This window comes from Tamandua tetradactyla, chromosome 11, assembly GCF_023851605.1.
Source record: "Tamandua tetradactyla isolate mTamTet1 chromosome 11, mTamTet1.pri, whole genome shotgun sequence".
Lineage (NCBI taxonomy): Eukaryota > Metazoa > Chordata > Mammalia > Pilosa > Myrmecophagidae > Tamandua > Tamandua tetradactyla.
Window position 1 is genome coordinate 76460069 of NC_135337.1, and position 16968 is coordinate 76477036.

General features: G+C 53.9%; 2 protein-coding genes across 3 annotated transcripts; one reads left to right on the forward strand and one right to left on the reverse strand.

The window, feature by feature from the left end:
• Window positions 1-56: 56 nt before the first annotated feature.
• RPL36 (ribosomal protein L36) lies at window positions 57-5748 on the reverse strand. 2 transcript variants are annotated; one of them, XM_077121051.1, is made up of 4 exons: window positions 5635-5748; window positions 1165-1259; window positions 261-395; window positions 57-188 (listed from the first exon to the last, which is right to left on the reverse strand). In XM_077121051.1, exons 2-4 carry the CDS (start codon window positions 1255-1257, stop codon window positions 99-101), a joined length of 318 nt encoding a protein of 105 aa, XP_076977166.1. In that variant the 5' UTR covers window positions 1258-1259; window positions 5635-5748; the 3' UTR covers window positions 57-98. The 2 variants fall into 2 exon arrangements, with proteins under 2 accessions (XP_076977166.1, XP_076977165.1); XM_077121050.1 differs by lacking the exon at window positions 5635-5748 and adding an exon at window positions 1436-1962.
• A 95-nt stretch (window positions 5749-5843) lies between these two features.
• On the forward strand, window positions 5844-8117 carry MICOS13 (mitochondrial contact site and cristae organizing system subunit 13). The gene is made up of 4 exons (XM_077121049.1): window positions 5844-6377; window positions 7099-7276; window positions 7463-7514; window positions 7934-8117. Exons 1-4 carry the CDS (start codon window positions 6349-6351, stop codon window positions 8029-8031), a joined length of 357 nt encoding a protein of 118 aa, XP_076977164.1. The 5' UTR covers window positions 5844-6348; the 3' UTR covers window positions 8032-8117.
• Window positions 8118-16968: the final 8851 nt, after the last annotated feature.

The window sequence follows — 16968 nt, forward strand, 5'->3', positions numbered from 1 at the left end:
CCCAGCGGGGCTGACCTAACCCCACATCTGCCAGCACACAGACCAGAAGTGGGAGGTACAGTTTCTGCAAATGTTTATTAGACGCAGGCAGGGGGTGCTCAGTCTTTCTTGGCAGCAGCTTTCCTCATGGCGGCAAGGACGTTGCTCAGCTCCTCTCTTTTCCTCTTGGCACGGATGTGCGTCCCCACCTGTAGGACACAGAGGGCATGAGCCTGGACCCCTGACCCCTGGCCCACCCCCAATGCCAGCAGCCCACCTACCCTTTTCTTGATGAACTTGAGGGCCCGCTTGTCCTTGGAGACCTTGAGCAGTTCCATGGCACGCCGCTCGTAGGGGGCGAAGCCACACACCTCTCGGATCATGTCCCGCACAAATTTGGTGTGCTTGGTGAGGCGCTGCAGGGCAAGAAGCAACGGTCAGCGTGAGGAGCTCAGAACTTTCCTTGCACCCTAGCCCGCACCTCAGGTTGCTCCCTTTCCCTGCCTCAGTTTCCCTGACTTGAGTGGGGCAACAGTCCTCCCACCCTTAAAGACTGGGAAGGACTAGAGAAAACAGGCAGGAGCTTTCAGCCAGGCCGGGTAGAGAAGTACGAATCTTGCCTCTGCCTGAGGTCTGGCCTCCTCAACCTATTTTGTAGACAAGAAGGCAAGGCTAGGAAAAGCTATATAGCTCCTTTCGGCTTGACCCTGGCCCTCTGCACAAGTGCTTCCCAGGGTCTGGAATCCCTTCCCTCTGGGGACAGGCAGGGAGTAGGGGCTTTTCGAGGAATGAGAGAATCCTCCTCATGGACAAGATGAAACCCTCAACGCTCAAGGCCTCAGAACACTTCTTTCCCTTCCACATCCCACTTTCAACAGGAAAACCCCTGCCCCAGCTCCTCTTCCAGTGGGTGAACTCCTACTCGTCTGTCAATACCCGCTCTCACGCTTCGCCCCCACGACTGCCCCCTCTGACCCCCGTATCGATCACAAGGGCCGGGTCTGTGGTCCTCACGAGGAGCAAGGGGGATATGAGCATCCACCCACCGGTCTGGCAAGCCCGCCTCCCCCTTTACCGACACTTAAGCGGCCCCGGAGCTCCCAACTGCCCTAGGGACGCCACGCTCCCAAGCCAAGCTTTCCGACCAGAACGCCCTGACCCGACCTCGGACACCCCGGCACTCACCCCGCGGCGGCGACTGTGCCTCGGCTTGCTCACGTTTTTGGTCACCTTATGGCCCTTATTGAGGCCCACGGCCATAGGATAGCGAAGAGCCATGGCTGCGAGCAGAAATAGGGAGGGGTTGGGAAGGACTCCCGGCTTGGCCCCCGCGACCCGGAACCCCGCGACCCGGCTCCCTCAGGCTCGCTCGCCGCACCCAAACGTCCCCGAGCCCACAAAGCGGACCTAGGGACCCCGATGACGCCGGATCCCATCAGCACACAAAACAACTTACCTGTTGCCTTGCAATGGCTGCCGCGGCGGAAGGGGCGGAAGCGCACGGAACTCTGGGATATCTAGCCTCGGGCGGAAGCACGAGCTAGAGAGGCGCGCGCGGCACGCTAGCGCCCCCTCACGGATGGTTGCGGCGACCTCCCTGAGCATGCGCCACCGGGGTCCCTGAGATCGCGCGTTTACCCCAAGGAGTCCTATACCGGACCTGGGGACCGATGGGCGTGCCGGAGGCCGTGGTACCTTCCTCTGAAGTTCTGTGTTCGAATCCCGCTCTGACCCGCCCCACTACCCACACAATGAGCGGCTCACTCCCTCCAAGCTCGCCACGTTGCAAGCCTCTTCCAATTACCCCCTGTCCAGAGCGCCAGGGCCATGGGCAGGCACCGAGCTGTGAGGACACCACCTCCCAGGGAGTCCTTGTCGGCCGCCAGGCTGGACAGCCCAACGAGGTCGGCTACACGTAGCTCAGGAGGTTCACCTGCCGGGGGCGCCTCAGAGTGACCCCACCGAGGCGAGGTCAGAGGAGGGGGCGGGGCCCAGGCCCGGAAGAGGGCGGAGCCTGGGTCCCGGACGCGAGGGGTGGGGCGACGGTCAAGAGGCGGAGCCTAGGCCCGGAATGGGTCCGGGACCAGGGAAGGAGGGAGCGGAGCCTAGAGAAGGGGGCGGGGACAGGGATGCGAGAATTTGCGCGCGAACCTGGGGACGGAGTCCTTGCCAGGAAAGGGGCGGGCTCTGGGGCCGATGGGGCGGGGCATCTTCATGAGCCAGATTGCAGCCTGGGCACTGCGAGCCCGCTGGTCGGCCGAGGCGGCGCCGACGTAGGTTCAGGACCCGAAGAGGCCGGTCAGCCCAGGGCTAGTCCCTGAGGCCCCACCCCCTGCACCCGATGAGACCTCACCCCCAACCCCCACCCCGATCTGGCCTAGGGCTCCGACCCACAAGCTCCACGCCGAGTGATGCCCTCTAAGACCCCTGAGGTCCCGCCCCAAGCCCGACTCCCCGGATCCTGCCAGGCTTCGCTCCCTTTGCAAAGAAGCACCTTCCAGAGCGCCGTCCCCGCGTGCGACGAAGTTCTGCCACTGGCCACGCCGCTCGGCGGGCACCCGTCACCGCCACTCCTTCACCAGGCTCGGGACCTGCCTCAGGCCCCGCCTCCACCCAGCCTGTCCCGGCAAACTGCACCGCGTGCTCGGACGCCTCGGGCGAGGCCATGTCCACGGGGATATAGAAGACCTCGGGGGTGGCCAGCATCCGGCAGGTCCCTACCACCTAGGGGACCAGAGCTGCCCCTGAGCCCCTCCGCCCCAGCTGGCCCCACTCACCTACCGGACATCTTGGGTCCCCACAGCGAAGCCCCGATTCTGAGCATTGGGTCCTGCTCAGTATCAGCCCCAAAACACTGGGCTCCCAAACTGGCAGCCTTGGGACCAGGATGGCTGGGCATGTTTTATGTGATCAATCACCCACCATCGAAAACTCCGGAGATGGCACATAACTCCGCAGATTTGGGGCTTCTCTTGAAACTGTGGGAAGTTTGTGCCCAGGATAGTTCTTGGGCTGCTGAGAAGCTTCCACCAGCCCTCCCAGACCGTTTTTGAGTTTGAGAAGCCTGACATGGGGCACAGGCTTTGGACACATTCAGTATTCCTATTTATTGCTTCCCACACAACACCAGAACCCATGAGCAGGCACTTTGATCGTCTTCATTTTGCAAAGGAGGAAACTGTGGCCCAGAGAGGTTAAGCAACTTGCCCATGGTCACACAGCAAGCAGGGATGGGAGCAGGACTTCCAACTAGGCCTCCGTCCCCCTACCATCAAAGGTGTCCTGGGGTGGGGTGGCTCACCTTCTGCAGGAGACCCTGGCGTGGGTGGTGAGCACCAGGTGGGCATAGCAGTATGCCAGTTTCTTGGCCACACCTGCACTGGCACCTGTCAGCAGCACTCAAGCTCCCTGGAGGCTGGCCAATAGGGAGCAGAGGGGATAGCCTGCGGGGTGGGCAGGACAGCAGACCTGACAAATTCCCCCACCCCCATCCTACACCCATGCACCCACCTGGGTCGAAGCTGTCATCCCAGTAATAGGCAAAGAGCTGGGCCCTAAGGCCCATGAGAAGCAGCACCTTCATGGCTTTTCCAAAGCCTGCTGGGTCCCATTTCATTTAGCATAAAACTCCAACACCAAAATAGCCACATACACAAAAAAAGTCAGGAAAGGACCCTCACAATCCCTTCTGCCAGGCCAGCCTCTCTGACACTACTCAAGCCAGCCAGGCACCAGCCTGCCCCAGGGCCTTTGCACTCGCTGTCCCCTCTGCTAGAAAGCTCCTCTGAACATATCCAAATGGCTTGCTCTTTCCCCTTCCTTCAAGTCTGTGTGCACAAATGACCTCCTCAGAGGGGGCTTCCCTGGCCTCCTTTTCTAAAGCTCCCCCCCTCCTCATCCCTCTCTCTAGCACTTTGATCTCCTTCTCAGCATCTGTTGGCCCTTGAAATTATAGGGACAATCTGTTACGTTTTCGGGCCCCTCGTCCAGTAACAGATCAGTTTACTTACTTCTGTTTCGCTCACTGTGTCTTTAATGCCCAAAACAGTGCTAAGTACACAGTAGGTGCTCAACAGATAACAGAGTAACAGAGAGTGATATGAAGATTGTATGAGACGAGAGCTGGGGGAGACATCCCAAAAGAACTGGACAGCCAGGGCTGGCTGGTGACATCTGGGTTAGCTGTAACTTCAGGCCCATCACATCTGGGGTTTCTACCCTCTGAACGCCAGAATCTAGAAGGCTGACAGAGCCTAGATGGGGTGGGGAGCGGGTGTTTGGGGAGACCCTAAGTCTGTAATGTCTACATCAGCCCCATGGCCTGAGCCCCTACTGCAAAGCTCCCACCACCTCCTGGGTGTCACCCTTTGGCACCCTTCGTGCCCTTAGATGCAGCAGGGCTCAATCTGAGCTCAGCATCTGAAGCCAAGCCTTTCATGTCACCATAGCAAACTCCCCACTATCTCCCATTGCCAAGTCAGCACTGACCTCATGTTCTAGTTTGCTAGCTGCCGGAATGCAATATACTAGGAATGGCTTTTTAAAAGGGGAATTTAATAAGTTGCTAGTTTACAGTTCTAAGGCTGAGAAAATGTCCCAGTTACAACAAGTCTATAGAAATGTCCGATCTAAGGCATCCAGGGAAAGATACCTTGGTTCAAGAAGGCCAGTGAAGTTCAGGGTTTCTCTCAAGGGAGAAGACACATGGCGAACACAGTCACAGTTTCTCTCTCGGCTGGAAGGGCACATGGTGAGCATGGCATCATCTGCTAGCTTTCTCTCCTGGCTTCCTGTTTCATGACGCTCCCCAGGAGGTGTTTTCTTTCTTTCTTCAAAGGTCACTGGCTGGCAAACTCTCTGCTTCTCATGGCTATGTTGCTCTCTGCTCTCTCAGAAATCTCCATTTTCCAAAATGTTTCCTCTTTTATAGGACTCCAGAAATTTATCAAGACCCACCCAAATGGGTGGAGACATGTCGTCACCTAATCTAGTTTAACAAATACTTTTGATTAAATCATCAGGGAGATCTAATTAGTTTCAAACATACAATGCTGAATAGGGATTAGAAGAAACAGCTGTCTTTACAAAATGGGATTAGGATTAAAACATGGCTTTTTGTAGGGTTCATACATCATTTCAAACCAGCACGCCTCACTTCCTCACAGCCTTTTCCCCACCATGGTCTGATGGTGCACGGGTATTGCCAGTTCTCCCTCCAAAATCTTTCTCCAACTGTCCCCTCCTCTTTGACCCCAGGGCTCCCAATTTCACTGCTTCCCACCTGGACCCTTTACGGAGGGGGGGGGGGGGCCCTGCCTGAAATGCCCACGGTTCCCTGACTCCCACTTCCACCCAGCCTCCCCATTCTACATATGCTTCCCACCACTCCTCCTGGGATTCCCCACCTCCAACCCAGGCCCCCCCACCCCCGACCTCCCACCCCATCCTCTCCATGAAGCCAGCCAAAGGAGGCGGGATTTGACAGAAGGCCTGACAGATGGATGGACGGATGGACTGATGATGGATGGATGATACAGCTGGGTCGGGAGGCGGGAGGTGTGCCGGGGAACAGGCTCCTTACAGAACCCACTGGTCCCTCAACCTCGTCAGGACTCAGTTTCCCCTCTGGGCCAAGGGAGCGTGCAACGGACTCACCCACTCGGGCCTCAGTTTACCCCGCTGTACAGCCAGGCGCGCGGCCCCCTCGCTTGGGGCCCGAGTCACGTGACCCCCCAAGCTCACGAACCCCTTCGGGGGAAGGAGCCAGACAGGGGGTGTCTCCGTGCCCAAGCGTTGCCATAGTAACGGCTTCCGCGTGGCTCCCTGGCCCCGCCCCTCGGGGCGCATTCACGTGTTCGCGGTCTATCCTCTCGCCAACAATTCCGCCCTTGTGTTGCCGTGACGACTGCTCTCTAGGCGTGCTCCCCGAGGAAGGGAACATCAGTACCCCGCGCGGGCGCGGGTGGATCTCCCGGGCTCCGAAACTTCCTTCGGTCCCCCTCAGTCCTCGCTCTAGACTTCCAACACCTCCATCCCTCACGCCGCGGGAGCCCGGCCAGGCGGGACTACATTTCCCAGGAACTTTCGCGGCCGGGTTTACCGTCCCGCCGCTGCCTGGGGCGCTGCCGACTACACTTCCCAGAAATCCTTGCGGCGGTCAGGGCAGTAAAAACTACATTTCCCAGCGGCCGTTCGCGAGGGTACCAACCACCCTCCCAGGGATCTTAGAGCCGGGACAGTAGTCTAGGCCTCCGACTCCCGGAGGGCTTTGCGGCTGCCAAGAAAAACTACACCTACCAGAGGCCTCTGCGGCACACTACCGGAAGCGGCGGGCAAGGCGGGTGTCCTTGTGCGAGGAACCGAGCGACTATGGTGCCCCGAGTGCTGTCGCTGATGAGGTGCGTGGGACCGCCGGTGCGATGAGAGAGTCCCCTCTCCTCCCTCCAGCCGCCCGGGTTTAGTCCTGACCTACTGTTCGCTTCCCGTAGTGCCAGCGCCGTCCCTCCACAATGGGCCAGATAGGGAAACTGAGACTCGGGCGGGGAGGACTTGCCGAGGCCACCTAGCGTTTCCCTCCTGCCTCCTAGCCTCGCCCCGATCTCGTGGCTTTTTGCATCCGAGACGCCCCTCCGAGCCTCAGTTGCCTCTTCTAACACATCTAGACCCTGCGGAGTTCTTATTGGGAGGCCAGTCCGCTCCTGGAGTGGCGCGTGACGTTCAGGAACCGCTCGGGGACGTTAGGACACCCCCGCGGGTTGTTCACAGAGCATCCCTCCCTGGCCTGGAAGCTAGAAGGATCTTAAGTTCTTCCCTTTCCCTTGTTCCCTTGAACAAGAGACCTTGAGGGACCCGCTGCCCATTTCCGGGCCTCGGTTTACCAGTTAAATGGTGTTGGAAGTCTCTGCTTTGCACCCCGGAAATGTAAAACCGTGCACAGTAGGGGTCAGACACGCCTCTGGGTTTCCACAGCATCCTGTACTTCCTCTCTGAATTGCCTAGATATAGGTGTGTCACCTTCTGGGTTAGGAACCCCAGGAAGGCCCAATTCCTCCCTGTGGATTTGACAACTGAGGGCAGCAAGCTTTCCCACTGATCTGTCACTCCCTGTGCTGCCTGCAGGTTCCTCATCAAGGGCAGTGTGGCTGGGGGCTCCGTTTACCTCGTCTACGATCAGGAGCTGCTGGGGCCTAGCGAGAAGAGCCAGGCGGCACTTCGGAAGGCCGAGGAAGTGGTCCCCCCAGCCATGTACCAGTTCAGCCAGTACGTGTGTGAGCAGACGGGCCTGCAAATGCCCCAGGTACCAGGAGCTGGACATGAGGCCAGGGCGGGTGGGGAGGGAGGTAAATTTAGGGGTCACTAAAGAGCCCTTCAGCCCTGCTTGGTATCCTGTGCACTCAGGGGTGCATATTCCTCCCTCTGCCTTGGGAGGCATGTTGAGGGCTGCCGAGCCCTTCCCTTCTCACTAGCCCCTTTTTCTTTCCAGCTCCCGCCTATGCCAAAGTTTAACCTTCCCATCCGCGATTCCTGGAATTCAGGTAAGCACCTGGTCCCTGTGTTTGGGGATGGTGGGGGTTGCCCTAGCCTAGACCCCAGAAACCCCAATCTCCATGCCTTCCCCCTCCCTGCTTCCTGGTCCCCTTTTCCATTTTCTCCCTACTACATATGTGCCTTCCACAATTTTAAAAGAGGGGAAGTGGGAACACAGAGAAGTCTCTTGGAGCTGGGCTGGGCATTGCCGGGCTCTAATGGGAGCCGTGGATCAGGAGGTTGGAGGCCTGAGGCCATATCAGATCTCATCCGGTGACCTCAGACAAAGCAAGGCCCTACCCTTCCTCTACCTCAGTTTCCCTGCATGCAGTTGATGGGCAACTCCCCAGCCTTGAGTTTCCCGGGCAAAGGCGAAGGGGAAGCTTCCTCTGCTGGGCCCTTATCAGGCAGCTGTATCTCCCAACAGGTATCATCACAGTGATGGCAGCTCTGTCGGCCGCCCCCTCCAAGGCCTGCGAGTACTCCAGGGAGGGCTGGAAATACCTGAAGGAGCGTACCAAGTAGTGTGTTGGACCTGAAGACTCCAAACTGGGACCCTACTCCAAGGGCAGCTCATGGCCTGGCAGGCCCAATAAAGGACTTCAGAAGTGCCCCTGACCCACGTGCCAGCCCTGGGGCTTTCGGGGTGCTCCAGCTCAGGCCTGCCTGGCCTTGACCATGGGCTAAGGTTCACCCCAGTCATTGCTTCCTGGCCCTGCCCACCAGGGCCCTCAACCTGGCTGGGAGTGTGAGAGCAGAGGATTAATCCTGGTGCTCTCTGGACAGTGCTCTGGGCCCCGGGAGAGAGTTGAGAAAGTGCAGAGGGCGAGTTCAGGTTTAGAGTGGGGCGATGTCTTGGTTTGTGGAGGGCTGGGCTCAAGGTGGGGCATTCCAGGAGCAGCAGCTCAATGGGGCAGGCAGAACTCACCATCTGCCCCAGCCAGGAGCCCTCTCCAAGACCCCTGCCTTACCTTGCCATCCTACCCTTTTCTGGCCTGGTGGTTATTACTATTTGGGGGTCCCTGAGACACCTGCCCTGCACTGGCTCAGCTGCGTACTTCCCCACCGTCTCAGTTTGCCTAAGCTGCACTGACAAGCACTACCCCATGGGTTGGCTTATACGTCCGGGGTTTTTTTTTGTTTTTTTTTTTAACATGTCACAGGTGTAGTGCCCAGAAATGCCAAATCAAGGCATGGGCAAGACCATGAGTCCCCTTGGAGCCTGCAGTGTTGTGGCGCCAGTTTGCCGCAATTCCTGGGGTCCCTTGGCTTCGTCGCTGCCTCTATCACACGGTGAGGTCCTGTGACTTACTCTGATCGACTGTGCCCGAATTTCCTCTCTTTATAAGATGTCTGGGAATACGAATTAAGACCTGTTCGATTCAATTCGGCCGCATCCCTAATAGGTTCTTATTGGCAAATGAGTCCACACCTTGACCAATAAGCATCCTCAAAAGGTCCTGTTTACAGATGGATTCACAACTGCTAGAAAGCAGTATGAGATTCAGAGTATGTCCTTTGTTGGGGGGCGGGATTCAATCCCCTGCACCCCCTCATGGGCCTGGTCAGCCTGAGTCCTGAAAGCATCTCCCCTGTCAGGCTGGGGACTCCTGGGCACAGCGCTACTTGGGTATTCCCTTCTGACCCCCAGCTCCCAGCTGCTGAGGGCATTGGGAGATGCTTACTGAAGGGCCCTGATGGGAGGGAGCCTGGGCCAAGAGCCAGATTTGACTGCCCCAGACAGGATGGGGGCATGGGCTTGGGTGGGGGCCAGAGTCCTTCCTGGGACACTCCGAAGGAAGCAGGGGATGGCACTGGTGGTGCGACAGGTGAGGGAAGTCGAGGCTCTTTCCCTAGCAGCCCAGGAGAAGCTGGGGGAGGGTAGGCACCACTCTGGTCTCCCAGGCTCTTCCACATTCAGCCTGTCACCTGGACTTCCTGGCTCATGTGCCCCCCTTTCCTTGCTGGGCCTTGGTGGAGGTAGGTGAGAAAAGGGCTAGGGTGAGGGCCGAGAGGGCAGACCAATAGGTATCTCTAATCCCCCAACTCCTTAGTCCTGCTGAGGTGGAAGAGACTGCTGACGTTGCAGCAGCCAGGAGCATGGCCGAGTTTGAGGGGGCCAGCCTCAGCCTACCTCTACAGCCCCAGGAGGATGGAGGCTTATAGGCCCATTATACAGCTAAAGAAACTTGCAAGGCTTAATTCAAACCCTGCTCTGTCTTCTTGAGGAACAGGATTTCCAATTGCCCAGCACCCACAAGCCCAGTCCCAGGCCTGGCTCTCACTCCCTTCAAATATTGGCAGGTGGATCTGTTTCAGGACCACCCATGAATCCCTGACCCCTCATGGCCACCCCATTGTCATTGCCAGGGTGTAGAGGGGGAAACAGATCTGCAGCATGGAGCTGTTCCATCAAGTGCACCCTGCTCAAGAGCAGGGTTCATTATTTTGTCTGTGCCCATACCCCAAAGTACAATAACTATAAATGGCACAATATTGGGTAACTTCTTTGTAGTGACGTGTAAATTCCTAGCAAAGCAAACCGAAAAGGGAGCCACCATTTCTACACTGCCAGGTAAGCTGGCTCCACCCAGGCAGCCACGTCCTGCAACTGCGGGAACTTTAATTCGCAGCAGTCATGATTGTGAGTGAAGATTGGGGACCACACACCAGTGTTACCTTCAGGTTCGGGGTGAGAGAAGGTCACCACCTGCAGCTGTTGCAACCCATGAATCATGGGTTGGAAGAGGCTTAAGCTGCATTTATCTCAGCACCAACTGTCCCTCCCTCCTTTTCCAGGTAGGGAAGTTGAGACCTGGTAATCACCTTGTCAAGTGGCCCAGGGGACTAGAGGCAGATGTTGGGGCAGTTTAAGGGGTCAAAGGTGAGAGCACTAGTACATTTAGTAGAAAAATGTGCTAATATTCATTATATCATTTGAGAACTCCCTAAAAAAAACAATATGCTAGGAGTGACTGTCTCTTATTGTCCAGGTTAGAAGACCGAAGTGCAGAGAGATGAAAAGTTCACCCCAAGAGAATATGTTCAGGGGTCCACAGGTGGGTCAGTGGTAGAATTCTTGCCTGCCAAGAGGAAGACCTGGGTTAATTCCTGGCCCATGCATCACATCCCACCCCACCCCACCCCAAAAAAGAAGAGTGGATGGTCTTTAGAACCCAGCTGCGGCCACCTCCCCCCATCCTCAATCCCTCCCCAGCAGCAAAGCCCTGCTCTCTTCAGAGGCCAGAAATACCAGACTGTGCTTCTGACCCAGGCCTGGTGTTAAGGGTTGAATTGCGCCCCTCAAAACAATACCCTGAGGCTGCCACCACTTATGAGCAACTGGGGTTTGCTTCCAAGGAGCTGCTATGACACCCCAGATGGCAGGCCTAGCAAAAAAGCTTGATGGTTTTCACTGAACGAAAACCATTTTTTTTCAAATTGCACATATGCCAAGAAAAACCCCACACAAATGTTTTTATGTGTTGCTGCAACGGGAGATCTAAGCGAGAAGTTTCCACTGAACCCCTTCTCTACGATTTGGAATTTGACTTGAATGCCACTTGCACGTGGGCTGGCTGTTGGGGCCCGAGGGAGGCTGTGATGCCATGCCAGCCAGTGGAGGCAGGGGATGTCTTGTAGCGAGCGAGACCCAGGATAGGAAGCTGGGGGCTTTCTGGGGCAGGCCGCATGCCTGGAGCGGGGGGCAGCGAGCCTCATCACCCAGGACAGGAGAAAGGAAGTAATTCTGCTTCCAATATCCAAATACAGCCTGTGAGCTTTTGAGTTGTGCTGTGCGCAGGTCAGCGATAAACTAGGAGGGGACGGACGTTTGCTGGACCTTCTTTACGACTTCTCGGACCATGAGCCTCTCCTCCGGACTCCCTGCTCCCCAGCTTTTTCAGCAAGACTGTCGGCGACCCCAAGGTAAGGAAAACAGAGCAGGCAATTGTGCTTCTGAAGAAAAAGGATAAGCACAGTGGCCCCCTCCCTGCCATCCCCACCGACTCAGTGCACAAAAGAGAGTTCAGAGACTTGTGGTATGGCTTTGCCCAGCTCAGCAGGCAGAGGAGCAGCCTGGCACTTGTCAGACACTTTGTGACATCATCAGGCTGGACAGGAGGGACTGGAGCTGTCAGCCACAAGAGACTCCAGAGGCTGCCCGCCCTGGGGGTGGCGCTGGCCTCAGGGTGCAGCATGCAGTGGCTTCTTTTTAAGAGCCCATTTGATGGGAACCAGATTGAGAACCGCCTCATTGACAGGACCCAAGGCAGGCCGGGTGGAAGGCCTGGTGGATGCCTTTTGCCAGGGCCTCGGAAGGTCATGCCCAGTCAGCAGCAGCCACGCCACAATCGAAGGACTTCCATCAATTTCTGCTCGGCCCGCCAGAGATACAGGCGATGCCGAACACTGGCATCATTCCATGGATGTGGGGTTTGGAGTTGTTTGTAGCTGGGAAAACATGCTCTTAAACCAAATCCGTTCCTATGGGAGCAAACCCTTTGTAAGGACACATTTTGATGCCGCTCATTTAGGTGGGGCCCGGCTCAACCAAGATGGGCCTTCATCCTGTCACTGAAGTGCTTTATAAAAGAACATAATTCAAACACAGAGAGAGGGAGACACAAAGGGAGCAGTCAGAAGCTGAAACCAATAGAACCCGGACGAGAAGGGAGAGGCCAGTGTGAGAGCCCTGGAGCCTCAAGGAGAAGCATGTGCCCCAGCGTAAGGGGATTTCTCCCAAGTGCAAGGAACTGGAGACATATTCCCCAGACCAGTTCTAAGTGGGAATGTGCGTTAGGGTTTAATAGGTGAAGGAATGGGGTGGGGTAGGGGTAAAAAACTAAGTAATGTCCACGTGATTCATTGTCAGGTCAGCGATGGTGTTGGATTTTCATGAGGAAGGCATAGGCAGATGTCTCATCCTGGGTCATCTCAAGCACGACTTGTTCCAGCTTCAGTGATTAGATTTAGATAGTGACGGGCACGTTCTTTATGTGTAGGGTTTTCATGACGCGTTTTTTTTTAATGCAATTTTATTGAGATATACTCACACAGCATACAATCCATTCAGAGTATAAAAGCGAAGGCTCACAGGATCATCCACAATGTTCATCACCACATTTGATTTTTTTAATCATCACATAGTTGTGTATTCATCACCATGATCATTTTTAGAACACTTGCATCACTCCAGGAAAAGAAATAAAAAGAAAAACCCAGGGTTGCGGAGGGTGGGCCCGGAGGGGCGTGCGCCTTTCTTTACCTAACCCTAACCAAGATGGGCGTAGGCGCGGCGCTTTTGCTCCCCGCGCGCTGTTTTTCTCGCTGACTTTCAGCGGGCGGGAAAAGCCTTGGCCTTCCGCCGTCCACCATCAAGTCTGAAGCAAACAAAAAATGTCAGCTGCCGGCCTACTCGCCCCTCCCGGGAACCTGCGGCGGTCCGCCCGCCCACCCAGCCCCAGCCCCCGCGCTCCGCCTAGAGGCCGCGGTCCGCCCGGGCCCTCTCCGGAGGTGCCCACTGCAGCCGCGAAGAGTTCGGCTCTGTTAGCCGCGGATCCCGCGGGGGCTGAGGGTGAGGCGCGGGCCGCCAGGCCGCAGGAAGAGAAACGGAGCGAGTCCCCATGCGCGGTGCACTTCCCTGAGCTGTGGGACGTGCGCCCGGGACTCGGCTCAGACACGTGAAAAAAAAAAAAAAGAAAAACCCATATATCCCATACCTGTTACCTCTCCTTCTCATTGACCACTACTAGTATTGCAATCTACCCAAGTTTTGTTTACCCCTTAGCCAACTCCCGTGTTATTGTCCTTATTTTTTTTTACTCATCTGTCCATACCTTGCATAAAAGGAGCATCAGACACAAGTTTTTCACAATCACATGGTCATACTGAAAAAGCTATAGTTATACAATTGTCTTTAGGAATCAAGACTACTGGAACACAGCTCAGCAGTTTCAGGTACTTCCCTCCAGCCACTCCAATACACCATAAACTAAAAAGGGATATCTATATAATGCATAAGAATAACCTCCAGGATAACCTCTCAACTCTGAAATCTCTCAACCACTGAGACTTTGTCTCGTTCCTCTCTTCCCCCTTAGGTTAAGAAGCCTTTCTCAATCCCACAATGCCGAGTACCCAGTAGTCATGTCCCATGTTGCCAGGGAGATTTATACCCCTGGGAGTTCATGGTGCTTTTTTTAGCTGATCCTCAAGAATGTAGAACTTTTATCTTTTGAGGAGGAATTCACTGATTCACTGGGCCGCAGGGTGCTCTTGATTCAATTCTGTTTATCTTATTTCCGTGAGCAGAGCTGAGAATATCTGGTTAATGGCCTGGGAACTAAGTACAGAGTAGACTGCTGGGCTTAGCTTGGGTAAGCATATTCTCCAGCCATCACCAGAAGATGCTGCCCTGTGCTTTGCCAGGCGACAGAGGAGCCAAGGATTGCCTACAGCCAGCCCCAGACTCTTCAGGGAGAAAGCATCACCTTGATTTGGGCATTTTCCAGGCCTCAAACTGTAAGTGGATAAATTTCCATCGTTTCACCCAACCGACTTCATGCTTTAGCAGCTGAGGAAATTAAAACAGTGGGCTTGCTGCTGGCCTTACTCCTCTGTGGCCTTTGCTTACAGGAAGCCAGGATCCCCTGCAGCCTCGGTGGCAGAACACCAGTTTCCAAAACAGACAAGCCCCACCCCCTTCAGTACTTCTTCTAAGGTTTGGCTGTGATGGCAGAATGCCAGGATAGGAGGCAGGCAGGGGGGGATTACAAAATCCTACTTTTCCTTTCTATGAGTTCTCTTTCAATAAAAGATTGCTGATCATGAAAATGTAACACAAGCTTACTGCTGAAAAACCCAAAGCATAACCTGGCAGGCCCCATGTGCTATTTGCTGTCTCTAGAGGCCATGGAAAATAGAGGCTTTAGTGGCTGCATAAATGCATGTGCTGTTTATAAGCAAACTTTTTCAGTTAATAAATCATAAACATCTTTCCACAGCCGCACCCCCACCACCCCCCAGAAGAAAAGATAAGTTGGTGTTCTAACCCCCAGACCTCAGAAAGTGGCTTTGATAGGAAATCAGGTCTTTGCAGATGGAATTACTTAAGTTCAGGCAAGGTCCTACTGGAGTTGGGTGTGCCCTTAATCCAATATGACTCACGCCCTTATAAAAAGGGGAGAAGGTACGCAGACAGACACACGGAGGGAAGACAGCCATGTGAAGGTGAAAGCAGAGACTGGAGTGATGCATCTACTAGCCAAGGGACACCAAGGAGTGCCACGAGTCTCAGAAGCCAGGAGAAAGTGCCAACACCCACGAGAAGAGTGGGCAGGGAAGGCTGTACTTTTAAAAAAGAAACCCTGGAAAACTTTCTAGAAGCACTGCCATCCCTCTCTCCTTTCGTGGACAGCAGGCTGAGCTCTGTGTTCTTTTTTAGGTTGAATGTGTCAATGTCTTATTTTCCCCCTAGACAAATTAAGTCCTTGGAGGAACCTCACGGCATCCCCAAATTTTTCAAATCTGGTTTATTCTTTTTCACTGAATTCAGGTAATAGCCCAAGCCGACACTTGATATAATTCCTTGAGGAAAGTCAATTTGTTCCCACCAAATCTTTGGATAACTGGACTTATAGCTTCTGATGCCTGGAATGGAATTTGCTTCTTTTTTTCCTGAAATCTGCCAGGATGTTTTGTCTGTACTGAGGAAAGCAGACTTCATATTTGCAGGGCCTGGACAGAGAAGAGGGACATATGTTCTTTCCCAATGTTCGGTCACCAAGCTGGAAAACTACCCTCAAGGAATACTGAAGCTGGTCTACACCCATCTCTGCTGCCGCGAGAGATGCTCTGTCAGGAGACATCTGTCTGAGAGGCAGGCAGGGTGCTGAGTGCAAAGAGCACGGGGTGGGGAGTGCAGTCAGGTCTCCTGAGCAGATATGGCTCAGGCCCCGATTTGCCTTCTCTGAAGAGTTTGGTCTCTTGTGGTAAATGGATGCAGTTTGGAATAGAAGGCAGGAAGCTCTTAGACCATTTTTCTCCATTCAGTAATCGAATGGTAGGATGAATTATGCACCCCAACACACACACATTCTTAATCTGCATTCCTGTGGGTGTGAGCCTGTTAAACAGGACCTTCTGAAGAGTCTTAGTTAAGGTGTGGCCCTACAGAATCAGGGGGGGGTCTCAACCTGATTCCTGGAGGCCTTAATTAAAAAAGATTCTCATCTTCACTTAACCAAAAAAACAAGTGTTGGAGAGGACGTGGAGAAAAGAGAGTGTTCACTCACTGCTGGAGGGAATGTAGGATGGTGCAGCAGCTGTGGTTCCTCGGGAAGCTGAGTATAGAAAGACCACAGGACCCGGCAGTCCCACTCCTAGGTGTGCGCTCAGAAGTATGCAAAGCAGGGGCTCAAACAGACACTTGCACACCAATGTTCACAGCTGCATCATTCACAATTGCCTAAAGGTGGAAACAATCCGAGTGTCCATCAGCTGATGGAGAAACAAAACGTGGTATGCACACGATTAAAAAATTATTCAGCTGTAAAAAGGAATGAAGTTCTGGCTTAAGTGACCACATGGTTGAGCTTTGAAGACATCATGTTGAGTGAAATAAGCCAGGTGGAAAATGACAAAGGCTGAATGATCTGATAGGAAATAATTAGAAAAAGCAAATTCAGAGTTAGAATTTAGAATATAGGTTATCAGGGGCTGGGGTGGGGATAGGGAATGAGAAGTTAATGTTTAAATTGTACAGGATTTCTATTTGGGTTGATTGGGGGTTTTGGTAGCACGTTATGAGTGTAATTAACAAGCTGCTGAATTACGTTTGTGAATGTTGTCAGAAGAGGAAATTTTAAGTTGTATATGTTACTAGAATAAAAAGTTAAAAACAGAACTGTATATGAGAACTCTACTGTAAAACAATGGATTATAGATGAGTTATAAAAATGTCCCTTCATGAGCTGTTAAAAATGCACCACACTGTGTTAATAATAGGGTGCTGTATGAGGGGAAAAAAACAAACATCATCACCCCAAACTATGGACTACAGTTAATAGAACAATTACATTTCTTCCATCAATTTTAACAAAGGTACCACACTAATGCAAACGGGTATGGGTTGTATGGGAATGCTGCAGTTTTTACATTTTCCTGTAAACCTACAACTTCTCTAATTAAAAACTTTAAAAAGATGAAAGAGCCAGAGCAGGAATTTTCAGTGGGGAATGGAAGAGGACAGAGGCTATCACCTCATGATGGAGGTGCTGAGAGACTCCAGCCAGCATGAACAGTCATCTTTGGGGAGTATGCGAGCCTTGCTGATTAATCTAGACTCAAAACCTCGAGCCACTAAATCTGTTATTTGAGCCAACCTACTGTGTGCTATTTGTCATAGCAGTTCAGGCAAACCAAGACACCCCTGGTAAGACGCAATTATTTAAATACTGTACA